Source organism: Myodes glareolus, chromosome 10 (genome assembly GCF_982192425.1).
Source record: "Myodes glareolus chromosome 10, mMyoGla1.1, whole genome shotgun sequence".
Classification (NCBI taxonomy): domain Eukaryota; kingdom Metazoa; phylum Chordata; class Mammalia; order Rodentia; family Cricetidae; genus Myodes; species Myodes glareolus.
Window position 1 is genome coordinate 74,163,629 of NC_142035.1, and position 27,896 is coordinate 74,191,524.

At 42.7% G+C, this 27,896-nt stretch overlaps 1 protein-coding gene, 1 long non-coding RNA gene and 1 pseudogene across 3 annotated transcripts in view; 1 reads left to right on the forward strand and 2 right to left on the reverse strand.

Annotated features, from left to right (window-relative positions):
• Positions 1–1,097: 1,097 nt before the first annotated feature.
• Positions 1,098–27,203, reverse strand: LOC125406633 (uncharacterized). Its single transcript, XR_007233975.3, has 6 exons — positions 27,123–27,203; positions 20,179–20,238; positions 16,743–16,925; positions 14,105–14,249; positions 3,551–3,658; positions 1,098–1,680 (listed from the first exon to the last, which is right to left on the reverse strand). It is a non-coding gene; the product is annotated as an uncharacterized LOC125406633 (long non-coding RNA).
• The window catches only part of Prrg4 (proline rich and Gla domain 4), a 30,529-nt gene continuing 6,756 nt past the window's right edge, over positions 4,124–27,896 (forward strand). The window contains exons 1-5 of one of the 2 annotated variants that reach the window (XM_085696712.2): positions 4,124–4,396; positions 4,771–4,898; positions 16,837–17,000; positions 19,420–19,468; positions 21,276–21,408. In XM_085696712.2, coding sequence (XP_085552838.2) covers positions 4,793–4,898; positions 16,837–17,000; positions 19,420–19,468; positions 21,276–21,408 — 452 coding nt within the window. In that variant the 5' untranslated portion in view covers positions 4,124–4,396; positions 4,771–4,792. Of the gene's footprint in view, positions 4,397–4,477; positions 4,661–4,770; positions 4,899–16,836; positions 17,001–19,419; positions 19,469–21,275; positions 21,409–27,896 lie in introns of those variants that run through there. The other variant, XM_085696713.2, reaches the window with a different exon arrangement.
• Positions 15,585–16,083, reverse strand: LOC148120702 (large ribosomal subunit protein uL23 pseudogene; annotated as a pseudogene).

The window sequence follows — 27,896 nt, forward strand, 5'->3', positions numbered from 1 at the left end:
ATGGAAAAACAAAAATCTCAAAATTAAAAAAAAAAAAAGCAGGAGATTCAAGACTATCCAGATGGAAAGAACAATCAGCAAATTACTGAAAAACCTACACTCCGTATCTTAACATTTGAGAGTTTAAGGCAGGGTGTTATGTGAAACAACTCAGTATTAAATAGAAGAGAACAGAGGAACCCTGTGTGCGCATTTCCTAGGAGCGCCGATACGCAACCTGTCTTTCAGCCAGGAGCAGCTCCACTGCCACTGCATTACTGTACTGTGCAGCTGTGCTGCCCAGGCTGACTCCAAGCTCATGATCCCCCTGCCTCAACTTCCAGAGTAGCTAAGAGTATAGGAACTCGCTATGTGGTTTCTTCCTCATCCTACTGGTGTGGAGAATGGAACCCAGCGCCTTCCAAAAGCCAGACAAATGCTCTCCTGGTGAGGTGCATCTCTCACTGATGCTGACGCATGGGTGCTGTCGCTGATAGAAATGCATGGCTTGCTTCAGTTCCTATATGTGCCCTGTATGGAAAGTATGCGTTTGCAAATGATTCTGCATAAAATCTGCATTAAAAAATCTGTTCATTCGGAATACTGTGATTATTTGAATATGTGCTTACAAAAAAAGCCAAAAACAATTGTGTGGCACCAGGAGTGGTGGTGACTACCTGTAATACCAGTTTCCAGAGGTTTAGGCAGGAGTAATGAACTAATTACAGCTGTAAGAAAAATGCAACGTCCACATGCACACCGAAAGTTCTGTGACAAACTGTGACAAAAGTCCTTGTCACAGGGCCCTGGGGGCAGCTCAGAACCACACCATTTCAAGTTCCCAAGTGCCTTGGAAGGACTATAGGGTTATTTATATATTTTCTAATCATAACATGTGGATCTCATAATGGTCCATAGCATGAGAGGAAATAGATGGCATTTCTCGGGGTGCTTGATCTTATTGTTTTCCTATTAATGATCACTGCTCTTCAATGATGAAATTATATTTAAACTGTGTCAAAAGTTTCCCAAGAGGGCTCCCGGCAAATGTTTAAAATAGACTCTTTAGCCCCTATGCAATAGCTCTGGAAAATACCTGCACCCGGATACACAATTAATGTCGAGAAGTAGGAGTCATTTCTTTTCTGCTTACTGATTTTACTGGGATAAATTAAAACCACAGTCAGTTGCTGTTGAAATGTCAAGGCTAAATGTCACAGAGCATACGTTCAGTTCCTCTCCTATTCCAAACAGTCCATTGCTACAGTCAGCCATGTGTCTCTAAGGACGTGGATGCGACCTTACACCGAAGAGCTTCATGACCATGACCTAAGCGTTTCCTGTCACAGCCCTGAGTGCATCCTCACGCCCACACAGGAGCCAGCTTCCATTTCATTCCTGAATTCACAGAGATGAGTGGGTGGGCGTGATGTGCTCAAACCCAGAGCTGCACCAGCGCATCAACCAAGTCCATTAGTTGCATGGCTCTGTTTTTGTTTTCTCTTATTTCCTTGGAAATTAAATAATTCTTTGCCCATAGCCCTCATTGCTTAATAATTCAAAGCAAGCACTGGAAAGAGTCAAGACCCCGGCTCCTCACATTCACTTCTCCACGCTTTGCTGTCCCTCTGTGTGAGATGAGCATCGGAGCATCTGGCCCAGCTCCACAGATGGCCAGAGTCTAGGAGAGAACCTAAAACACTTTAGGGAAAAAAGTGGAAGAATATTGTGATTATTAAAAAAAAAAAGTAAAATAAAAATTCAAATGCAGAAAGTAAACAACAGAAGAAATCAAGAGCCTGCTACTAGTTCACCGTTCCCCAAGCTACCTCGGAATATCTGAGTTCCATGGTGGTTGAGCGCCAATTGTGCCGTTCTTAGGAAACATGCAGGCTGAAGTTCACCACTGAGAAACAGCCTTGTCTTTCTACTCCCTTCTCAGCCAGAATAAAGGCTGCTATCTGTTGCCAGAACAAAGCCTCAATTGTCTGAGCCCAGATTTCCAGAGATGTGGGTAGACTCATTCTATCAAAGAATACTGTCAGATTCCCATCTGCTGACCTCACAGCAGGGAGCTTCCCACTATGCCTCTCCTAACAGTGTGAAGCTGACAGCAAAGCCCAAGACCCTCCTTCCGAAGCTCAAGCCAAGCAAGAGACCAGCATCAGCTGAGGAGCTATTGGCCTTCTTCAGTTTTCCTTAGTAATGTGTGACTCCTGATAGGACAGGAAAAACCCTTCTCCCAAGAGTAGTTGGACAATGTAAACTGGATTAGATTGGGGGGCTCAAAATTTGGTGGGTAGAGAGGTGAGGGTGGTTATGGGAGGAGTGGGGTAGGAGAGGTGAATATGACCAAGTTGCATTGTATGAAATCTCGGTGGTAGCACACGCCTTTAGTCCCAGCACTCGGGAAGCAGTGACAGGCAGATCTCTGAGTTCAAGGCCAGCCTGGTGTAGGGAGTGAGTTTCAGGACGTCCAGGGCTACACAGAGAAACCCTGTCTCAACCCCTCTCCCATAAATAAATAGAAAGAAAGAAAGATAGGAAGGAGGGAAGGAAGGAAGGAAGGAAGGAAGAAAGGAAGGAAGGAAGGAAGGAAGAAGGAAAGAAAGAATGTACTGAATATAAAAATGAGGAGGGCCCTTTTCCGAGTACTGTGAAGGAAGTAAAGAAATCTGCTCTTGTCTAGGAGAACTTGACAGGCCTGCATTCTTAGATACAGATCTCAGAAAGATCTAGTTTTCCCGAAGGAAAATGGAGTTTATCTCTCCACTGTCAGGGCTTCCAATGGTAGATTGACCTAGTAAACAGAAGAATGACTAATTCTCAGGAAGGTTTTTCCGGTTCTTGTGTTCAACAAAAAGAAATTCCTGACTTCTCCATAGTCTGATCTCAATTGTTTAAACAGGGGGAAAGAAGACTCATTATCCAGACGGGTTAAAACCCAAGACGGAAATGAAAAGGAAAAGGGGTGGGCACAGACACTGTTTAGAAGGAACAAAAAGTGTTGATGGATAATTAGGGAAAATACTTGGTTCCATTAATCAAAATAAAATAGATAATAGCATTGTGGGGAGGAAAAAAAGAATTTGGGCAAAAGTGAATTAATCGAAGAATAGAAAGGAGTTGAAATGGTATTTCGTCTTGTTTCACCTTTACCAAATTCCAGGCCACTTTGGCCAGAGAACAGAATGTAAAATATTGTTCCCTAGAGTGACAGAACATGTGATTTGGCCATGAAGAATGTGGAGATGCACTGTCCCTATCTTCATTCTCAAACTGTGAGCTCAGAGCATCTTGAATTATTTATTTGTAATATTTCTCACATAACGTTTTAAAAGATACATTTCCAAAATTTTACCTCATCTCATGACAACGAAATGAGCTTATTGTTCTTTTTGTTTCTGAAAAACTCAACGAAAAGTTCAAGATCTAAGATTACTTGTCCAAGAAGTATAAAGTTATTAATTGTCCCAGTAGCTATGACCAAAAATACCTAATAAAAGCAGAAACATACTTAGAATGGGTAAAATATGTTAAATTCTGTTTAAATTTGCATGCGGACACTAACCTGGTAGAATGAGAGGTACTAAAAATCACAAGCATTCATCCACTGGTGTTTTATTCGTTAGCAGAGTGATGATATCATTGCATGTCAAATAGCTTCTGGAAATTTCCACTGTAAATGAGAGGGAGGGACAGAGGGAGAGAGGGAAAGAAAGAGAAAGAGAGAGAGAATATGAAAGTGAAAGAGGTGAAAGTATGCCTTGTTATCTTATTATGGAAAAAAATTTAACATAGCAGACATCTTGAAAGGATTCTACAGACATTCCAGAACTGATGAACCCATCAAAGAACTAAAGTAATTAATTAATTTTTGGTCACGTGTCAATTCAAATCACGAACAAAGTGTATTTTTCTCGGATGAATATTGTGTTCTCGCCCCTGGACACCCCTCCACCCCCACCCTGTGAGAACATCTGGCCACAGGTAACCTCGGGAGCCCAAGTTTTGCGTCTAAGTTGGGAAAACTTCCCCTGCGCCCCAGGCAGTCTGCTTTGCTGCCAGCTGCTGAGAGCGTTGCAACCGGTCTCATAGGGCGGAGGACTGAGTCCAGGAGGAGGAGCTCGGCCAGGTGGCCTCCAAAGACCCGCCTCTCCTCCCTGTCCCGCTGCGGTGACGGCGGCCCGGGGAACACCGGCTGGGCTCTGTACCGCGCACGTACCCCGAGCGCCCCTACGCGGATCCTAGACGCCTCCTCTGCGCGCTGGTGTCACCCGGGCGCCGTGAAAGGCCAGGCTCCAACTGTCGCCGGGATCCAAACAGCGTCTGCGACGCAGGGCCAGGCCGCCCCGGCGACCAGGTGACAACTCGGTTCCCGCCCAAGGCCTGGTGGAACATGTTTTCGGGGACGCAGGTGCGGCACGGATTGGCGAAGTGGGGAGTCACCGGGAGGGGATGCCTATGAGGTGGCGTTCAGATATCTAGTTGCGGGTCTGCGCCGGCCAGAGTCGTGTCTGCTTGGCCAGTGTCCGAACTCTACTCCGCAGATTCCAGATTTCAGGGAGCAGCTTTTGCTCCCCGGCACTCCGTGGGGTTTCACCTGCCCGGAGCGCTTTGAATCTGATGGATTAAATACCGCGCGTGGGGCGCAGTGGCACGGCGGCTTTGGATACAACAGGTCCGTGACTCCGTCCCCACTCAAACCCAACCCACTGAGACAGAGGCACAGGGTTTTGTTGTTGTTGTCCCCCGCCTTTTTTTAAAATGTCTTTATTACTTTTGTTTTAGTTTGTGTGACAGTTGCTAGACTATGTTTCCACTTCTGATCGTACTCAGCCAGCTGACCAGACTTACCCTCGCGGTTCCTCACTGGACAAAAAGCCTAAAGGATTCTGAACATGTCCGAGAAGAAGAAGGTAAGTAAGCTTGGCCGCCGACTGGGAGAAAAAACCCTTCTGGAAACCAGGAGTGCTCGGTCTACTACATAGATTTCAAGCCGAAGTGTGGTAGGGGGAGTTACACGCCCTCGTGAACCACAGAGCAGCGAGGCATCTTTTGTTTTAGTTTGTGGGGGGTTTCGTATAGGGTTGTGGGTTTTTATGTTCTTTAACTACAATATGTACAAATTTATCTCTGAGTTTCCCTCGGTAAACAGATGTTTTAACACTTGCTTTGTGGTTAACTGAATTGAAGGCCTATTTTAAAGTCCGAAAATCAATAAGTTTTCCTTTTCCGAGATGAAGCTATGTGTTAGCTTTCAAGAGCAGCCTGCTTTTTGGAAAGCCTGAGAGGGAGGCTAGACTCTTGTCAGGACTTGTTTGTGCGCTGTTGGGAATCCCCGCATAGAGAAGCGCTCCACCACCGTCTGTCCGCCAGTCTGGACCTGTGGGACCCTGAGCAAAGAACTCAGTTTCCTTAGTCTTGACCAACTTCCTCTGTAGAACGACGGAGCAGGAAGGCGCAATGACCTCTCTGGTCTTCCCCCCACCCAAAAAATGTTATGTTGTCCATATAAAGGCAGGTGATTGAGAGATAAGTGTGTGGCTTGCTAACCCAGAATTTTCGGTTACCGGTCACAAACGAATTGGTTCCTACTTACATTTTAAAAGCCTAACCTAGTAAGACCAGGAGAGGAAAAAAGAGTGCCCTAGGCTCTCTGCATCCTTTCCCCTACTTAGTCACTGCACTTTGAATTTACTCACACATTCCTGTCCCTTATCTCTTTCGATCAGATCCAGTTCTGTTGATGGGTTTTTGTTGTTTGCTTGTTTTTCACTCTTTGAGGGGCCCACCACCCAGCTCCCAAATAAATACACAAAGATTTATTCTTATTTAAGAATACTCATTCTTAGCTTGGCTTGTTTCTAGCCAGCTTAGTTTAGCTTAAATCATCCCATCTATCTTTTGCCTCTGGGCTTTTACCTTTCTATAGACCTTTCTTGACTTCTTACTCCATGGCTTGCTGTGTAGCTGGGTGGCTGGGTGGCTGGCCCCTGATGGCCTCCTCTCCTTCACTTCTTTTCATTTCTTCCCCTATTCTTCTCCTTCTCTTTATTCTCTCTGCCTGCCAGCCCTGCTTATCCCTCTCCTGCCTCGCTATTGGCCGTTCAGCTCTTTATTAGACCGATAGGTGTTTTAGACAAAGTAACACAGCTTCACAGAGTTAAACAAATGTGATATAAAAGAATGCAACCCAGGGGCTGGAGAGATGGCTCAGTGGTTAAGAGCATTGCCTGCTCTTCCAAAGGTCCTGAGTTCAATTCCCGGCAACCACATGGTGGCTCACAACCGTCTGTAATGAGGTCTGGTGCCCTCTTCTGGCCTGCAGACAGACACACAGACAGAATATTATATACATAATAAATAAATAAATAAACAAATATTTAAAAAATTTTTAAAAAGAATGCAACCCAATTTACATCATTAAACAAATGTCCCACAGCATAAAAGAATGTAACACATCTTCAGCTAATATTCCACAACACAGTCTGCGTTCATTTTTCACTTGAGTAGGCTCTGTTTCTAATACTCCTGACAGGCTTATTAATGATTAACAAAGTGTGAAGTGTGCTCCCCTGCTGTGTGTGTGTGTGTGTGTGTGTGTGTGTGTGTGTGTGTGTGTGTTACGATGAGGTAATATTTAGCCCAGGCAATTGGGTAGATAGATTTGAAACAGACGAGTTTTCAGAATGAGGGGACCTTCTTGGGCCTCCCAAGCCTCCATGCGCAGTAGGACGCAGACAGTGCTCTAGGTTGATCATGAGTGCATTTGTGACAGGCATTGACTGGCATTACCATCACAAACAGCGTGAAGTAGTCTAGAAGTCAGACCCAAGTGCAGAGAGGCCCTATGGATGTTTGTGGGGCATGACAATGAGCCGGGAGCCATAGATAAGCACACACGTGTATCATGCCCTCTGCTGGCTGCTGGGGTTGTAGAGAGGGCTACCTTGTCCTTGAGGAAAGTGTGTTCTGCTGGGTCAGGTGGGGAAACAGACGCTCTCCCTAAGCACAGTGACAGAGGGAGGAAGGGAGGACCCTGAAGATGGAAGAGTAGAGGCCGCTGCTCGTGCTGGAAGAGCTGTATGAAACACAGTCAGAGTTTCCATCAGCAAATGAGACAGAATGAATGGAAATGTTAACAGCACAGTACCCTCCCCTGATCTTCAGTGGGTACATCCTAAAACCCCCAGCAGATCTCTGAAACCTCAGACAGTACTGAACCCTATGGGCAAACCCAGCCTACTTCCAGCCCGGTCTGTTCAGAATGGCCACCAGATGGCTAGTGAGCAGGTAGTGCCCATACTGTGGACACTGGAAGCAAAGGAACGAGTCATGTTTTGGACAGAATGAAGTGAAAAGGATAGGAGGTCTTATCACGTCACTCAGAATGACATACAATTTTTCTGTTCCGTATTTTTAGACATTAGTTGACCTGGGGTAATTGAAACTATAAAATGTAAGATTATGAAAACGGAAGTACCCCTGAAACTGAGGATCAGGAAATGAACCCCCAGAACAGTTCTATTAAAAAAAAAATCTTAAGACACTGTTGAACTAGAAGGGTCTTATTTAGAAAGCATAGGGAAAAGAAGAAAAGAAAAGAATGGAATATTTGAGTATTGGATTTGTAACAATGGACAGCATAGACAGCCAGCCTCTTAGGCGAATTCATGATAAGAAAAACATCCCCTCTACACCAGCACCGTCCCCCAGAATCAAAGGCCAGCACCCACCCACTCTACACTAGCCCTCCCCCAGGCTTAAAGGCTAGCACCCACCACCTCTACACACACACACCCACACACATACACACACAGGCTCAAAGACCAGCACTCACCCCCTCTACACACACACACACACAGACTCAAAGGCCAGCACCCACCCCCTCTACATCGGCCACCCCTCCCCCACATACACACAGGCTCAAAGACTAGCACCCACCACCTCTATACACACACACCCACACACACAGGCTCAAAGGCCAGCACCCACCCCCTCTACACACACACCCCCACACATACACACACAGACTCATAGGCAGCACCCACCACGTCTACACACACACACACACACACACACACACACACACACACACACTGATCAAGGGGGAGGAAAACAGCAGCCTTCCCTGGGAGCACTGGGCACTCCAAGAAGTTTGCTGCATTCCAAACAGAGGCAAATTTGACAGTGTTTCTCCTGAGATCAGGAGTAAAGCAGGGAAAGTCTGAACTGACTGCAGGTCACGTGTAAGGTTAGCCCCTGACAGAACTGATACTCACACTCAGAGAAAAGGCAAAATGTAGATCCGCAAAGGCACGCTTTTTGGTTTTGGTTTTCATTTTTTTCTGGGTGTGGGGGGGGTGTTTGTTTGTTTGTGTGTTTGTTTTAAGACAGGGTTTCTCTGTGTTACAGCCCTGGCTGTCCTGGAATTCACCTGTAGACCAGGCTGACCTTAAACTTACAGAGATCCACCTGCCTCTGCACCCGGAGTGCTGGGATTAAAGGCCTTTACCACCACCTGCCAGCTCAAGAAAGCACGTTTAGGTGAAGTTCAATTACAATGTCATGGGTAATCATAAGTTATATTTATGACATTGTCAGGAATATAATTTCAGGAAAAGTAAAAATATTATAACTCTTTGTCTTTTGTCTTCTAATTAAAAGTATTTTTAATGGCCTGGTGTGGAAGAACATGCGTATAATCCCAGCATTTAGGAGAATCTTTGTGGGTTCAAAACCAGCCTGGACTATATAGTAAGTAAGTTCTAGGCCAGTTTGGAATACATAGAAACACCTTATTCAAAAAGAAAAGTAGCTTTACTGGGTCTTAGGGTAAGCTGGATGGGTATTTATGAGTTGGATGCTTGCCCATGAGAAAGTTGTCAATGGTTCTTTGTAGCATGAATAATAAAGACCCAGAGGTAGATATAGGGGTTAAAGATGAAGATCAGAGAAACAGAAGCCACTAGAGAGACCTTTTACCTCTACCAAGGCCTAGACTGCTCTGTGTCTCCACCAAACCTCAGACTCCGCACTCCAGTGGCTTCCTGTCTCTTCCCCTTTATATTCCTTTCTCCGCCCAGTCATCTTGCTTCTATCTTCACTTCCCCTGAGCTGGGATTAAAGGTGTGTAACTTCCAAACACTGGATTAAAGATGTGAGCCACCACCACCTGGATCTGTTTATGGATCAATCTTGTGTAACCCAGGGTAGTTTGAAGTCACAGATATCTGTCTGCCTCTGACTCCCGAGTCCTGGGATTAAAGGTGTGTGCCATCACTCCCTGGCCTCTAGTGGCTTAACTTTACACTCTGATCTTCAGGCAAGCTTTGTTTATTGAAATATAGATAAAATATTACAATAGTCCTTTTTACTTTGTTTTCTTTTTCAAAGATATAATCTCACTCTATAACCCAGGCTATTCCATGTGCATGGTAATTGATCCCTGCTTAGCCTGTCTCTTTAGCCAGTAAAATGTAAAGATCTGAGCTTACCTGAGAAGTAGCAGTACCCAGCATGTTCATGAGGCCGAGCTAGGCAGGTTCTAAGCTGTTTCCCCACGGGTTTCCTCTTTAATCCTCTGCCAAATTGAGTTACACCAGCTTTTTTCTATGAATTGCCTTGATCTATGGAGCTGAGGTCCATGATAAGGGCTGGAGAGACGGTGAATGGCGCTTGCTGTACAATCTGGGGACCTGAGCTCGGATGCCAATGCCCACATAACAAGCCAGAAACCCTACACATGCCTGTAAATACATGTGAGGTGGACAAACAGGAGGACAGCTGAAGCCTGCTGGCTTTAAGCCTACCACGGAGGTTCAGGGCAAAACCCTGCTTCAAGGGAATGGGCTAAGAGTGATAGAAAGGATGCCAGATGCCCCCTCCTCCTTCTCTCTCTCTCTCTCTCTCTCCCTCTGGCCTCTGTAGGCACCTGCACATATACTTTACACATAAGGTCACCTAGGCACATATGCATACACATAAATTAATAAAAAATTTTTAAAGAGAACTTTATGGTAACAGATAAGTGAGGCATGTTAAAAGCAGGTTGGGGCTCAGTGCTGTCAGGAAAAGCAGAACATGACAAAATATGCTGACTGAATAGGATGGGAGTCAGAGTGACATTGAACTAAATCCCAGAGAATGTAAAAGAGCAGGCTAAAATAAGGAAGTTCCACTTGGGAAAATCAGCAAGCACACAGGTGGGGAGGACAGAATGTGGTGGAGGTCACAGCAAGCTGCAGCAGAAGACAGGGGAGTGAAAGGAACCAGCCCAGAATGGCTGGGACCACACGGAAGAGGACCACTCGGTCTTTATAAGGGCTTTGCTTTTTATTCTGTGGGAAGTAGATGCCATTAGGAAGTTTGGTTGGTTTTGTGTTTGGTTACATTTCTGGGTTTGTTTGTTTGTTTGTTTGTTTTTGCTTTTGGTTTTTGGTTTTTCAAGACAGGGTTTCACTATATACCTCTGGCTATCTTGGAACTCACTCTGTAGACCAGGCTGACCTCAAACTCACAGAGATCCGCCTACCTCTCTCTCCCAAATACTAAAGGTGTGTGCCACCACCACCCGCCTTTGTTTTGTTTTTAATGTAATATATTTTATTAACTCTTTGAGAATGCTACTAGAAGATTTTGAGAAGGCAAAGTAGGAAGAAAGAAATTATTTTTTTTAATGTTTTCATTATTTCAGACAGAGTGTAATTATGTAGTCCTGGTTGGCCTGAAACTTGCCAGGTAGACCAGACTAGCCCCAAACTCACAGAGATTCACTTGCCTATACCTTCTGAGTGCTAGGATTAAAGATTTTTGCCACCATACCCAGAAAAAGGTTTTGTTTTCATCTGGGCGGGGGGAGTGTTGGTTTTGTTTTCTTGGAGACACAGCCTCTCTGTGTGGCTCTGGATATTCTAGAACTTGCTTTATAGACCAGGCTGACCTCAAACTCACAGATCCTCCTGCCTCTGTCTTCTGAAAAGTTGTTTTGTTTTTTAAATTTTTTTAAGCATTGGTGCTTTGCCCGTATGCCCATGTGTATGAGGGTGTGGGTGCTGGGAATTGAACCCACATCCTCTGGAAGAGTAGTCAGTGCTCTTAACCACTAAACCATCTCTTCAGCTCCCAAAATTGTGTTTTTTAAAAGGCTTTCTTTGTCGGCCAAGATGGCTCAGTAGGTTAAGGCACTTGCTTATGCTAAGCCTGACGAGTGGCATTGAATCCTTGCTGGAAGGAGAGGACCAACTCCTCTGTATTGTCCTCTGATATCCACAAACATGCCATGAGCATGCCTGCATATACACATATGTATGCACAAACACACACTGCACACACACATATGCATACACACACAGATATTTTTAAACTTTTTTTTTTAAATAAGGTCTCTCCACATTTCTGTGTCTGTCCTGGAATTTATTATAGATCCATCTGGCCTCTAACTCACAGAGATCTATCTGCCTTTCTCTCCCTCCAGAGTGCTGTGATTAAAGGTGTGCACCACCATTCCTCGCTAAAACATTTCTTTAAAAGACTCTCTCTGGCTATTGTGTTAACATCATGTTGTAAAGGAACAAGGAGACCACTTACAAGCCACTGCAGAGGTGCTAGACATGGGTAATGAAGACTTCATAGAGTCCTCTTTCCACCTTCATTTGACAACTCCAGAGTCTCTCCAAGAGGACAGTGGAGAAGGAACAGAAATGCTCAAGTATCCTGGCCTCTCATTTCCCCTTGGCTCCAACAGCCTGTGTGCTGCTATAACAGAGAAACTGACACGTGCACTGGGGCTGTGTGGTCCATGATAGAGCACTAGCCCAGCATGTGCAATGCTCTGGTTTCTCTGTCCCGCCCTGTCCTGGAGCTGCTTCCAACTAATCACTCAGAGGCTTATATTAATTATAAATGCTTGATTATATTAATTAATAAGCTGAAGCTTATTACTAACTAACTCTTACATTTAAATTAACCATATTTCTATTATTGTTTTGCCATGTGGCTCAAGGCGTTTTACCTCATTTTCAACATGTTTGGGGGCTGGCTGGCATCTCCCTGCCCCTGCCCCTGCCCCTCTTCACCCAAGTCCTCAGTTTGATTATTCCACCTAATCTTATCCTGCCTGGCTTTTGGTCAAATAGCTTTTATTATTAACCAATGAGAGGAATACATATTCACAGTATACAGAAAGATCATCCCACAGCATTTTCCCCTTTTTGTCTAATCAAAAAAGAAGGCTTTAACATAGTAAAATTACATACAACAAAACAGTTATTAAGTAAGAATTGGAGTTACAATATCTAGTCTATTTGTATTTGATAAAATTAAAATATTTAATTATCCTATCTTGGTTTAAAGTTTTCTATCTAATTTACCTTTTTATTATAACTAAGACAAACAATAATTATAACTAGCTATTCTTCAACGCCATCAAAGATCAGAGAAGGAAATAATGCTACCTGAGTAAGCAAAAAGTGCAGGCTTCCAAAAAATGTGAGAAATGACAGGAACAGTTGGCTGCCTGGGGAGTCACCCAAGGTTCCTCTGCAACATTGGGGCATCTATCTTTGACCTAAATGCCTAGCATATCTGACAGACTTACCTGTGAAGCAGGGAATTTTGAAGGACTGTCCTTTCTTGTCTTGGCAAGGTTCAGCAGTCACCTTTCTTGTGTTCTGCTGGACCAGTTTGTACAGTAACTGTCAGTAGATGAGGCAAGGGCAGTTTCTTTGCTCATATGGCTAGCTTTTGCCATAAAGAAAATAAACTCTGTTTGGATGGTGGTGTTTCATGCCTTTAATCCCAGTACTCAGAAGGCAGACACAGGTGACTCTCTGTGAGCTCAATGCCAGCCTGGTCTACAAAGTGAGTCCCAGGACAGGCTTCAAGGCTACAGAGAAACCCTATCTCAAAAACAAACAAACAAACAAACAAAGCAAAACAATAAAAAAAAAAGGAAAGAAAATAAACTCCATTGAGTATACTGGTGCTGCCAGGAGCAGACATGTCTCATTGTCAAGAGAAGTTTACGTTATTAAAACATTTTAAATGCCATATTCTGTAGGTCTTTGAAATGTTTGAAGAATACCTATCTATCCAAAATATATCTTTGTATATCTAGAAAACCTAATTAACAGGACTATAAGTTTGGCTATTATAGATGACTAAGTGTATTTTGTAAATCTTTATTTCTTAATCATGCATTACATTTTCAGTTGAGCTACATAAACACAATATCTTAAACAAAAGTAGAAATATACATACAGTATAAAAATTAATCTTAAATTTTATCAATAAACTAAAATCCATACCAATGTAAAATACTTTGAGATTAACAGTCATTTTTTGGATAAAAGTGGATTCAATAGTCTACCCTTTTATCCTATTTCTATATTAGGCTTTGATCACCAGCACTGTCAGAAAAAAAGAGTAAGAAATTAACACTCTGGAATAATGATAATAAAAAAAATTATATGAATCACATAAATAAACTTTTTTCTAATAGGCATAAATTAAAAAACAAAAAGAAGCCAAGTATGGTGGTGTGTGCCTTTGATCCCAGCAGTCCTTGTGGATTTCTGTAAAAGTTAAAGACCAGCCTGACCTATATGAGTTCCAGGCCAACCAGAACTGCATAGGGAGATCCTGCCTCAAAAAATCAATTAATGAATTAAAGCAAAAATAAAATAACAAGCAATGTTGTGGCAGCCTGGACAAAAATACCACTTGCCAGGGTAGGGGTGTGGAGATTAGAAAAATAATAAAGAAGACAAAGACACAAATAAAATAATAAAACAGAAAACATTGGATAGTATAGGGAAGGAGTTCCAGTGAATACTAACATCAACTACAGTTAATTTTCCTTGCGTTTTTATACCACAATACAAAAGGAGGAAGAAGGCAACAAAAGACTTCTTTAACATGATACAACGGACAGCTCAAATGGTTAATTGCTTCACTACTTTGAGACATCAAGTCATTAGCATTCTGTTGTTAAGGCAGTGAAGCCACCCTAGACCAAGTATCCTGAAAGCTGCCATTCCCCAGGTTAGACTTCCAATTACAAAAGAAGGAGCAGAAGTATGCTTGCATATCCTGGCCATCTGTCAGCACGGAGTGGACCTACCTGTATGGGCCATCTTAATGTCAAAAGAACCAAGTAACCACATCCCGAGTCAGGATGTGTAGTCCTGATTGTTGTTAAATATTGAGCCACCTCCAAACTCTCTGACCATCAGACAAGGTGGAAAAAGGTTCACATTTTTGGGCCTCTACAAAGCAAAAGGAAATAGGTGAAATAGATTTTTAATAATGTTTATGATATTATCTAATATCCACAATGCCCTTTCAAAGTATATACAGTATATAACTTGCCTGTGCTCTCTCAAATATTTTTTAATATGAAGTCTAAAATTCTGTGTTTTATGGATCAGTTAGACTAACCGCTTTTTTAGTGCTTAGTTGACATATATGGCCAGGAACTCATATACTGGCCAAGACAGATATAGAAGATTCTACCTACTTAGATAGTTAATGTATAGAAAAAATCTTGGGCAAAATATGAGTATTCTCATGATATTAAGAATAATGGCCAGTCTGAGATTACAAAACTCAACAAATCATATTCCCCTCCTATTCAAAATATACTATTTCCATATAGAGAGGTCAGCAAAATAACATATAAGGAGATTACTAGAAACTTGACAAATACATCTCACTATTCTCAACTCTCTAAGTAAATAAAGGTATGTTTGCTCTAAAGATTTATATGGCTACAAGGAAAGCGGAAGGAATACACACACACAAACCCAACCCAACAAGACAAACCATACAATCTAGAGACAATGCAAACTGTTAGAGATAATTTTGACTATTTATAGTAAAGGGCTAGGAACTAAATTCAGGTAACACCATTTCCTTCAAGAAACCTTCATTTCAATATATTTAAACAAATATATTAAACTTTGATTGTGAGGAGCTTTAAAAGTCCTATTTTAAAAAACTTATTTTGTCTTCCTATTAATAATAGTAAAGGAATATTCTCTATGCTTCTAATTACCTAATAGAGAGGTTCACCTAGAGATCATAGAACTTGGTCCTGGACTATCTAGAATTTTCCAGGTCAGTTAGAGCTATATTGGGAACCTGCTCTACATGCGCACACGTGCACGCGCACACACATTGTACACACACAGTTTTTTTCTCACTTCGCTGTGTAGCCAAGGCTGACTTTCAGTTCACACTTGCCCTGCCTCATCCCATCCTGCGCTTCACCTGCTGTGTTTCCCATTGGTCTCTCAGCAAGCATGGAAGAAATCCCACAAGGTGCTGTGAATGCCTGTCTGGAGGGTGAGATGCATGGGTGAAAGGAGCCATTCCTTTCTGATGGAATGGATGGCTCTAAGCTAATCTTCTAATTAGCCTATAATTTTATACACAGTTTAGAATTCTATCTTTTAGTATCAGCTTATATAAAACCTTCAATATAAAAATGTAAATTTGGGGCTGGGAGGTGACTTTAGTGACTGAGCTCCTGCTATGCATGCCTGACAGCTTCAGTGTTTTTTTTGTTTTGTTTTGTTTTGTTTATGGTGAAAAAGTGTATATTTAGAATTAGCCGACTGGGCTCAGTTTAGATGATTCCAATTTTGTTGGCAACATCCAGAGCATCATAATCAGGAGCCAACCGAACATATGCTTTCTTCTCTCCATCGGGCCTTATGAGGGTGTTGACTTTGGCCACATCAATGTCGTAGTTTCTTCACAGTCTGTTTGATCTAGTGCTTGTTGACCTTGACGTCCACAATGAACACCAGTGTGTTGTTGTCTTCTATCTTCTTCATGGCTGACTCGGTGGTCAGGGGGAATTTGATGATGGCATAGTGGTCAAGCTTGTTCCTCCTGGGCGCGCTCTTCCGGGGGTATTTAGGCTGCCTTCGTAGCCGCAGAGTCTTGGGCCGCCGAAAAGTGGGCGATGTGCGGATCTTCTTCTTTTTGTGGCTGTGGACGCCTTTCAGCACTGCCTTCTTGGCTTTCAAGGCCTTCGCTTTAGCTTCTGCTTTGGGAGGGGCAGGAGCTTCCTTCTTCGCTTTAGGCGCCATCTTGACGAAAAGGGCCAGCTTCAGTTTTGATCTGCATCAACCCATGTAAACACCAAGAATGGCCACTCATGCACCTGTAGCGCCAGGCCAGGCAAGTAGAGACAGGTGAATTCTGGGAACTTGCTGGCCAGCCAGCATATCCGAAGTTACAAGCTTCAGGTTTAGTGAGAGACTCTGCCTCAAAGGAGTAAGATGGAAAGTAATAGATCAGGGCACCTAACATCCTTTTCTGGCCTTCAAGTGGGTAGGTGCACCAACATATGAACACACACATCACACACACACACACACACACACACAGAGAGAGAGAGAGAGAGAGAGAGAGAGAGAGAGAGAGAGAGAGAGAGCCCAAAAAAGCATACTAACTTATCATTAAGGCCCTAGGTTGGATTCTAGCACTATAAAGAAAAACAGGAAAAATCATAGGGAAACAACCTTTGGGAAAGTAGTCTTATCTGTTAGTTTCAGGAAAAAAATAATCACTGGGAAGGGTAAGTGAAAATTTAATGAGTTTTATTATGTTAATAATTTGGGGCATAAACAACTCAAATATTGTCTGGAATTGCCAAGATTTTCCCAGAAGCCGTTTTACCAACGCTATTTGGGGCCGGGGAGGGGGGGTGCTAAGCTAAAAGTTACCCAGGAAAGGCTGGTATAGTTTACCCATATCAAGAGAATGGTTTTTTCCTCCAGTTAAAACAGGAAGCTTCTGCCTTAGCTTAATTGTGTTTGAAATCTGTTTGTATTTCTCTTTTAGTCTTTGCATCGAAAGCAGCAGCAAACGCCTTCGTGCACCGCCGCCTCCAGTACAATAGGTTTGATTTGGAGCTCTTCACGCCCGGGGACCTGGAGAGAGAGTGCTATGAGGAGGTTTGCAGTTATGAAGAAGCCAAAGAGATTTTCAGGGATGACGAGAAAACGGTAATTTGCCTAGGGATGTCAGTCACCTGGAAGGTTATTTCAGTGTACTTTGAGAGAGTGGTGACAAATATGTCGTAGACCTGTGTGCTTTAAACAAAATCAAAATTGTGTGCCTGTTACCTCTTTCCTCTTCTTAAAGTGCCAAGTAAGCCTCTTCAAGTTGGCTTTGTGCTTAATTAGCTTTCACTTATAGTAATTAGCAAATTTCAAGCTATGTGATGATTTTGTCTAACTTTTTTAAAAATTCTTTATTTGTTTGTTTGTTTGTTTGTTTGAGACATGGTTTCTTTGTGCATCCCTGGATATCTAGACCTTGCTATGTAGACCAGGCTGGGCTCAAACTCACAGAGATCCTTCTGCCTTGGCCTCTCAAGTGCTGGAATTAATGGTGTGTGCTACTGTGCCTGACCATGTGTTCAATGTTTATTATATCCAAAAATAGTCTCAGGCAACAGTGGATTTCAGTTCACAATGTTATTTGAAGATGACTCAGAGGCCATAGCACTAGATAGCACAAGCCCCTGGGTTCCATTCCTAGCAACTAAGACATCATTAGTTAGTACTTTGACTTGAAATTCAATCATTTAAAACTAAGCACAATTTTTCTTCTTAGTAATCTTACCTTTTTGATTGCCCATATCTATAGTTCAAATATTTATGACAGTCTCCTATGTGCTAGACACTGAGAATGATATGTGTTTGTTTTTTCTTTTCTTTTTAAGATTTATTTTATTTTATAGCCGGTGAGGTTGGAGTGGAGGATGGGGACATGCCTTTAACTGCAGCACTCAGGAGGCAGAGGCAGATGGATCTCAGTGAATTCAAGGCCAGTCTGGTCTTCAAAGTTAGCTCCAGGACTGCAGGACTATTACACAGAGAAACCCTGGATTTATTTTATTTATGAATGTGTACATATGTGCTGATTGTCATCTGAGTACTGGGGTCTGCACTCCAGTCTTATAATTTCACAGCAGCTGTCTCAACCACTGAGGCATTTGCCAGACTCTGGCTCCAAAGTAGCCTCTCATGTTCAGGATTTTATTGATCTGTCTATGTAAGTTTAAGGGAAAGTATCTTTTGTTGTTGTTGTTTTGTTGGTTTTGTTTTTTGCTTTTTGAGTTGGGAGTCTTGGTAAGTGGAGAACCTCCTAACTCTGTCTCCTGAATGATGGGACTGAAAGCATGTGCCACCGTACCTGGCCTAAGTGGGGGAAAAAGACTTTTTTAAAAATTAATTCCCAATTTTTTATGCATATGAGTGTTTTTTCTGCATGTATGTCTGTGCATCACATACTGGCTCATGTTGGAGGAGGTCAGATGAAGGCTTCCCAGTCCCCTGGAGCTGGAGTTATGGATGATTGTGAGCCACAGGGTGGATGCTGGGAACCAGTCCTGGGTCCTCTTGCAAGAGCAACAAGTGTTCCTAATCCCCTGAGCCATCTCTCCAGCCCCCAGTGGGTTTTGTTTTGTTTTGTTTTGTTTTTTTAAGTCTCCATTAAATCCTGCCTGTTAATCTAGATAATACAGAAAACAGACAGGTAACACTGCTGTCATTTGGAAATTTCTGGAGAAATGCTAAGTGCTTCACTTCCTCCATATGCAAATATTGCCAGCTCCTACTCTCCTTTCTCAGGTATCCTCCTTTGCTCTTGGTTAAATAAGAAGCTCCCAGGGATCCTCCAAATTCATACTGAGGAAACCTAATTATTCATTTTTTTCATAACCTTTCTCAGGCACTCATTTCCTGCAAATGTTTACTACACGTAGGAAGTAGGAAAACAAAGAATGTATTTTGTAGTTGTCCTGTTGGGATTTAATTATGTTTTTCATAATTTAAAAAAATTTTTTAAGCTGGTAGTGGTGTCTTACACCTTTAATCCCAGCTCTCGGGAGGCAGAGGCAGGTGGATCTCTGAATATGAGGACAGCCTTGTCTACAGAGTGAGCTCTGGGACAGCCAGGGCTACATAGCAAAACCCTGTCTTGATAAACAAAAAAAAGAGAAAAAAAAAAAGTCCTGCAAAAAAAAAAAGTTCTACTTTAATCATGGTTCCTCAAAAGTCTTCTATTCTTTCAAAGCACAGAGAACTTGGACAGCCTCAGAGATAAGTTTGCAAGTCAGTAATCTCAACTCTCCTAGTAAACAGAGCCCCACACCCCAGTGCAGAGAGCCAGCCTCTCACAGACGGGCAGCTGGGTAAGGGAGACTGGCAGGGCATGGCAGCGGAGACCTGGGACAGCAGCGATCCTTTCACAATTAACCAGACAGCAGACACACAGAATGAGCCAGTGCCTTCAGCTGGATTGAACTGGGCTCCTGCCCGTGTCACATGCCAAGAGCTTACCCCTCCAATCTAGGACACCGGGAACAAATGAAATGATTCTAATTTACAGAAACGTGAAATGTCATTTTTCCCTCAGATTACATTTTGGCGGGATTACTCGTTGAAAGGACCGACCACACGATCGGGTAAGGTGAAGAACTGCTGGCAGGCGCGCTGTCCTCACCTCTCACCATTGTAACACATTTTCCTTTTCATGTTTGAGTTTGGCTATTGCTCAACGTGCATACCAAGGACGGTTTCTCAATTATATGCTGAGATGTGAGAGACAGAAGCTACCTTCTGTTTACATACTGAAAATCAAGTTTGGTGAGATATTAGGGAAATGAGATAATGGGCTTAAAGGTTGTTTAAGCCGCTGGGTTAAGTTAAAACTTGCACAAAAGTAGGACTCTGTGAGTTTCAGCTTATAAACTAGTACAACTTTATCTTTTGTTAGCATTACAAGTGAACAAAATACCTACAACAGGTGAATGAGATTGCTGGGTAAGGCTGAAGGTCGGGCTGGGGCCGCGGCATGTAGAGAATGCTTAGCTAGCAAATTCATGTACCTGGACTTGACTCCAGAAAGGAACACACACACACACACACACGCACTCGGTGCGGGCATGCCCACAGTGAGGCAGTGAAGTGATTATATGAAGCCTAGGAGACCACAGCTCCCCCCACCCCCACCCACTCCCAGGAGCAGGAAGAAGAGAAAGACTGAAGATGTATCTCAGTGGTGGAACACATGCTTAGCCTGGGTTCAGTCTGCAACACCAAGAGAAGAAGAAAAACACCAGGAGGATAGTATTAGAAGTCGTAGCTTCTGGAGAAGGGAAAGCCTCTGTCTTACCTGTGATGTCGTCTCAAGCTGCTTGCTTTCTTTTTATAGTTTGATACATAATAATTGTACCTGTTTATGGAATACAGTATGTTGTTTAAACACTTATAGACAATGTGTGGTAATCAAATCAGGGCAATTAGCATATCCGTCACATCTGTCACACGTCACATTTGTCATTTATTGAGGTGATAATATAAAAATCTTCTATTTTGAAATATCCAATAAATTATCAATAATAGTTATTCCAGTTTGCTACAGAACAGTAAAACTGACTGGTCCTACTTGATCGTCATTCTGTTCCTAATCACTAATTTTTTTTTTAATGCCTTCCACCTGTTTCTCCTAGCTGCATTTTGGTCATTTATTTAACTATTCTTGCCTTTGATTCTTTCATTCGTCTTAGATAGGCCCCTCCTGTAGGAGACTATTACAAGGTTGCCTAATAAATGTACCCACCTATAAGCTGAGCCAAGGACATGTTTATCGCACTTACTGTTGGATATTATTCATATAATGTGACTTATTTGAGTAAATAAAATAATAAACATAATTAGGAGTCTAAGAAATATCATGTAAGAGCTGGCAAAATGACTCGGTAGGTAGAGATGCTTGCCACCAAACCCACATTCAACTCTCATGGTAGTAGGCAAAAATAAACTCTCAAAAATTGTCCTCTGACTTACACATGTGTGTCATGACAACACGACCTCACATGTCCTCTGACATACACACATGTGTCATGCCACACATAATAAATATTTTTCAAAAAGAGAAAAATTTAAATGACAAATATTATTTAATTTTCTCAAGTAGAGTCTCTAACACAAAGATTTTAAGATAAATAAATGTTGCATGGCAGTATTATTGTGCACACCTTTAATCCCAGCACTTGGGAATTAGAGGCAGGAGGATCTCTGTGTGTTCGAGGCCAGCTTGGTCTGCAGAACCAGCAAAGGCTACACAGAGAAGCCCTGTCTCAAAAAGCAATAAATAAATAAATCAGTTATCAGTTACGAAATCCTCCTTAACAATGTGTGAAATTTATTGAAATTATTGATGATGCTTTTCAGTCATGCTATTAACTCATTTTACTGCTTTCTTTTAAGATGCTAACAAAGAGAAAATAGATGTTATGGGCCTTCTGACTGGACTAATTGCTGCTGGAGTACTCTTGGTTATTTTTGGCCTATTTGGTTACTATCTGTGCATCACCAAGTGTAATAGGCAGTCATATCTGGGGTAAGTCAAAACATTAAGTTCGTTCATATACATTCTGTCTTGTTATTTAAGTGGGTCAGACTGATAACTATTTGTTTTCAGGTTTTTACTTTAGAGCAATCCTAGATAATCAAAAAGATAGCAAAGACAGTTCAGAGAACTTTTTTGCTCAGTTTCTCCCATGATTTCCAATTATGTTACCATATTAGATCTGTCAAAACTAAGGAAATATGACCAGAGATGTGGCTCAGTAGTCAACTGTTTTCTGCACAAGCCTAAGTCCTGAGTTCAGATCACCAGCAGTTAGAAAAGCTTGGTGTGGCAGCATGAGCCTGTAATCCAACTTCAGGGAGGTGGGGACAGAGGCTTCCTAGGGCTTGCTGGCCAGCCAGCCCAGCTTAATCAGCAAATTCCTGGTCAGGGAGAGACCCCGTCTCAAAAATCAAGGTGGAGTGGAATTGGGAAAAACACTGATGTTGACCTCTGACACACACACGTGCGTGCACACATATGTGCACACGTACACATGCACATACTGTACTATCATCATTAACTAAACTCTACACTTATATTTTGCCAGTTTCTCTGTTAGTGTTCTCTCCCTACTCCAGGGCCTGTTGAGGGCCCACACCACATCTAATTCTGTCTTCCCAGAATCTAGGCTGACAGATGTTTGATGTTTTAACATCCCCATTAACAATCTAATGATGCTATTTCTAAAATTTCTTAAATGTGTATGTGTGTATGGACACCTATGTGTCGTGGCAAGCGTGTGCTAAAGTTGCTATTTCTAAGATCCTTCAAAAGAATACAAGGTCTAGTGTAGTATGAGCGTGGCGGGCTGTGTCCTGCTGCCCAGCTAGCTTAACCCCCAAAATAACCACAGTGAAATTGTATTAATTAAATTACTGCCTGGCCCATTATTTTTAGCCTCTTATTGGCTAGCTCTCACATCTTGATTAACCCATCTCCATTAATGTGTATCTAGCTTACCGGCATGAGTCTAACCAGCGTCCATCTTGGGCAGGAGAATCATGGCGTCTGCAACACTGCCATTCTTCCTCCCAGCATTCTGTTCTGTCTGCTCCACCCACCTAAGGGCAAGCCTATCAAAAGGCCAAGGCAGCTTCTTTATTTGACCAATGAGAGCAACACATAGAAAAAAGAACCTCCTATACCAATGTAGGTGTAGCTGCTCAGATCTACAATCCCAGCAGTCGGGAGGTAGGGAAACAGGATTCAAGATCAACACCAGTCTGGGCTACAGAGACCAGAGATACCACTCAACAGCGGAGCACTTGGCTAGAATGCACACACCACTCCTTTTGACAGTGCTGCCCCATTATTTTCACAAACAGGACGTCCAGTAGTTTAGTGGATCATAAACTTAATAGATCTGTGTAGAATTTAAGGACTGAGGGTCTAACTTAGTTAGCCCTTAACTAAGTTAAGTAACTAACTTAGTTAAGTAACTCTTAACTAAGTTAGAGTGCTTGCCTAGTGTTCAAGATGCCCTGCCTTCAATACCCAGTACCACATAAGCCTGGTGTGGTGGCACACACCTACAAACACTAGCACTATGAAGGTAGAGGCCGCCAGAGGGTCAGAAGTTCAAGATCACCCTTGGCTACATAACAAAGTGGAAGCCAGTCTGGGACATATGACACTTTGTTTCAAGGGAGAGGGGACTGGCTTTAACCTATTGTTGATACCTTAAAATTAACAAAATTATTACCAATTAAAGATTAAGTAGAACATTAACAAATTAATAAGAATTCATAGGGACCATAATAATGTGCAAAACTGTCTTGGTTAGGGTTTCTACTGCTGTTGTAAAAGGAGCAGCAGGCCGCTTCCCGCTGCCCGGATTCCGGCTAGCTTACCCCCGAAATAATTACATGGAAACTGTATTCATTTAAACACTGCCTGGCCCATTATCTGTAGCCTCTTCTTGGCTAACTCTCACATCTTAACTAACTCATTTCTAATAATCTGTATGTCACCACGAGGTTGTGGCTTACCGGCATGAGTCTAGCCAGCGTCTGTCTCAGGAAGGGGAATCATAGCGTCTGCCTGACTCTGCTTCTTTCTCCCAGCATTCTGTTCTGTCTACTCCGCCTATCTAAGCTGCTGTCCTATCAAAGGCCAAGGCAGTCTCTTTATTTGACCAATGAAAGTAACACATAGATAGAAGACCCACCTATATCATAATGCTGTGATAAAAAGCATCTTGAGGAGGAAAGGGTTTATTTGGCTTACAAATCCTAGGTCACAGTCTACTGAGGAAAGCCAAGACTGGAACCTGGAGGCAAGAACTGAAGCAGAGGCCGTGGAGGAGCTCTGCTTCCTACATTGCTCCCCCTGGCTTGTTCAGCCTGCCCACCTTCTTTATATTTGGATTTTTGTTTTTTGAAGACAGGATTTCTCCCTGTAACAGCCCTGGCTGTACTGGAACTCACTCTGTAGACCAGGCTGGCCTCGAACTCATAGAGATTCACCTGACTCTGCCTCCTAAGTGCTGGGATTAAAGGCGTGCACCACCACCACCCGGCTGGATAACTGCATCTTGTATCAAGCTGACAAAAACTAATGCAGTTGCCGAGCATCTTGGTGATTCAGTGTGGAGACATTTCTGAAAAGAACACCAGGCACTAAGCAGGCTGCTATTATTAATGCTCGCATATTCTGGCTCACACTTTCAAAGTCAACGAAGAGGCTCATAATAGGGACCCCATATCTTTTTCCCACTGCTAGGAACTGAGCCCAGGCCTCATACAGGGGAAGCAAGTGCTCTATCACACAGGTGGGCCAAGTGTTCTACCACTAAGCGATAGCCCCACCCTGGACTGGTTAAAAATGGAAAGTGTTTGTTCATTTTAATTTTTTTATTCAACTATTTATTCTTATTTTATGTGCATCTGTGTTTTACTTGCATGTATGTCTGAATGAGAATGCCAGATCTGTGGAACTGGAGTTACAGACATTTGTAAACTGCCATGTGGGTGCTGGGAACTGAACCCAGGTCCTCTGGAAAAGTAGCCAGTGCTCCTATCCACTGAGCCATCTCTCCAGCCCCCATTTTAATTTGGGGCTGGGGTGTTTCCAAAACAAGGTTTCACTCTGTAGCCCTGGCTGTCCTGGAGCTCACTCTGTAGACCACGCTGGCCACAAACTCACAGAGATCTATCTGCCTGCCTCTGCCTCTGCCTCCTGTGTTCTGGGATTTAAGGCATGCATCACCACTGCCCAGCTTTTTGCTCATTTTAAAAGATGATTATACAACCATTCAAGTCTAAATGTAGACCAATATAAAACCAGAAAAATTTAATTACACTGCTTAAACTAATGGGATAAGACTGTTCTTAATTATTTCATATCAGATATGAATAATTTGTAGAGGAAGAACACTCAACTAGGAATTAGTAGGCAAAGGTTCTCCTGCTAATTCTGCTACTATTTAATAATGGATCTGAAGGCAAATTCTCCCCTCGCTCTTTGTCATTTGAGACATTATCTCACTAGGTAACTTATGCTGGCCTCAAACTCTGTGTCCCAGGTGGGCCTTGAATTAATAAATTGCAAATTCTGGAATTATAGGCATACCACTAAGCCCCATTAAATTCCTTAATTTAAAAAATATTACTATTATTTTTGCATATGTGCTTACTTGTATGAATTTATGTGCACCACATGTGTGCAGGTGCCTGAGAATGCCAGAGGGCATTGAATCCCCTGGAGCTGGAGTTACAGGAAGATGTGAGCTAACTGATGTGGGTGCTGGGGACCAAAGAGTTCTCTGGAAGGGCCGTGTACTATCTTAATGGATGAGCCATCTCTCCTGCCCTCCCATGAGCACACACACACACACCATACACACACACAAAGAAAAAGAAACCACTATTGTTGATTTAATGCATTTTGAGAATAGTAGTTTACATAAAATAAAACCTATCTTCTTTGTTGTTTGTAAGTAAGTAGTTCCAGTTCAGAATTTATCTCATTCACATGACTTTACATTCATTTCCAGCTCCGTGCCTGTGAACCCAGCCACTCACTTCTGTCTTCTGCTCATATCCCCAGCCCACCAGCCCAAGCTCACCACCAACCTACTTTCTACCTCTGTGAATTTTACTACTCTGACTCACAGAAGTAGAACCCCACAGTCTTTGTCTGACTGGTTAATCTGGTACAGTATTTTCAAAACACTGAGCGTCTTGTACACTTGCATTCACTGCTTGATTTATATTTTCTGGCATATTCTTCTAAGATATGATTCCATCCTAAAATAACCAAGCACAAAACCTGTTCAGAGCTTGTACTGATTATAGATTTACACAGCATTCATATGCTCATATGAAATTTAAGTTGAGACATGTCATAAATAAGTTTTTTTTTTTTTTGGCTTGGCAGATGACAGTGAATCTGCCCCAGTCCCGGTCTAACTTCTGCACAGCTGGTGTCAACCTACAGGCTGCTGTTGCTGCTGTGTACCTCCTAGGCAGGGGATTCTGGGGCTTGTGAAGGTGAAGGAGAGTTGTTCAAAGATGACAGAGTGGTTGCCATTCGGTTAGAGAATGGGAGGGAGAAAAAGGGAGAGAGAGCCCAAATTATGATAGTACTAGGTCATTTAAGTTTAGGGAAGATGGTCACAGGTGGAACAAGAGAAATGGGTTTCTTTTGGTGAAAATGTTTTTAAGAAAACAGTAATCCGTTTCCCCCTGAGAGAGATGGCAACATAGTGATGGCAAAAGCGGACACGTTGCTTAAACAACACACAGCAGAGGGCTGCAGAGATGGCTCAGCGGTTAAAAGCACTGACTGCTCTTCCAGAGGTCCTGAGTTCAGTTCCCAGCAACCACAGGGTGGCTCACAACCATCTGTAATGAGGTCTGGTGCCCTCTTCTGGCCTGCAGGCACACATGCAGACAGAACACTGTATACATAATAAAAAAATAAAAAACAATACGCAGGGGAGCAGGAAGAATCTGAAGTAGAGGAATGCCCATTGGGATGCCAGCGTGGGACTCCCAGGGGGGTCGGGAGTCTGGACTTGTCTGAGGGAAGAGAAGTTGTGAGACCTACAAGGAAGCTGGAGGACACACAGGGAGAGTGTGGGCCGAGTCTCGACTTCTGGCTGAAGGACTGTACATGAAGACTGAGGGAAAAAGTGAAATGGATTTGACAGAATAAAATAATATTTTATTTCTAAGATTTTTAAAGATAGACCGAGAGGGCCTGAAGAGATGTCTCAGCAGTCAAGAGCACTGGCTACTGATATAAAACAAAAACAGTGTTTTAAAAAAGAGATAGGTGAAGGAAGGGCAAGGCAATAAAAGACAACCTATAGAAAGGTAAAGGACTTGAGCTGACTTTTCTCCAAAGCGGACAGACAAATGACCAACAAATACCCGAGACGGTGATGAGCATGCTGGGATTGCACACGCATGCGCTGCTGTGTCTGGCTGCTACATAGCTTCTGGGAACCCAAACCCAGATCATCAGCTTTGCAAGACAACTCCCTAGACCTATGTGGTAAAAGTTCTATAGACATGAATTAGAGGTTTGGCAAAATTGTCTGAATCTTAATTATCATATTACCCTTATCCATAGAAGGTTAAGCTGATTCACTGATACTTTATAGTCAGCCAACTTCACAGTCTAAACAGCTCAATTTCCTAACATTTACATTGTAGCTTCTGGACTGGCGAGATGGTTCAGTGGGTAAAGGTACTTACCACCAATCCTGATGACCCAAATTCAGTTCTTGAGATCTCCATGAGCCTGGCAGTGGTGGCGCACGCCTTTAATCCCAGCACTGTGGAGGCAGAGACAGGCGAATCTCTGTGAGTTTGAGGCCAGCCTGATATACAGAGCAAGTTTCAGGACAGGCTCAAAAGCTACAGAGAAACCCTGTCTTGTACCCCAAGCTACGTGATAGAGAGAACCAGCTGAGAAAGTTGTTCTCGGACTTCCACAAGCACACTATGGCATGTGTGTGTATATGTGTGTGCATGTTTATGTATACATGTATATATACACATATACATGAGATTCAAAAAATTTTAATGTAGTTTGCAATTCACAGAAGAGAGTGGAAAGCCATAGGCTGAAAACATCAGACCCACGTGGCATTTAGTTTTCACTGGCTGATGAAGTTTCGTGAAAGTGTTAGGATTTTTTTAGGTGTGGTGGTGCAAATCTGCAATTCTAGAACTCAGGAGGTTTGCCAGTTCAAAGCCAGTTACAATAATGTGTTCAAGGCCAGCTCAGCAACCTGAAAAGACCCTTTCCCAATATTTCAAAATGACTAGAGATGGTAGATGAATGGTACAGTTCTTGCCTTCCAGTATGCCCATGACTCTGGGCTCAATCCCAATATGAAGAGAAGACAGGAGAAGAGAAGAGGAGGTTAAACTTTGCATTTCAGTGCTGAGGGTGGAGCCAGGTCTTCACACACTCTAGGCTACTGCGTTACTATGTGCTTGGCCAAGCGTAAATGGGCTTAGGTC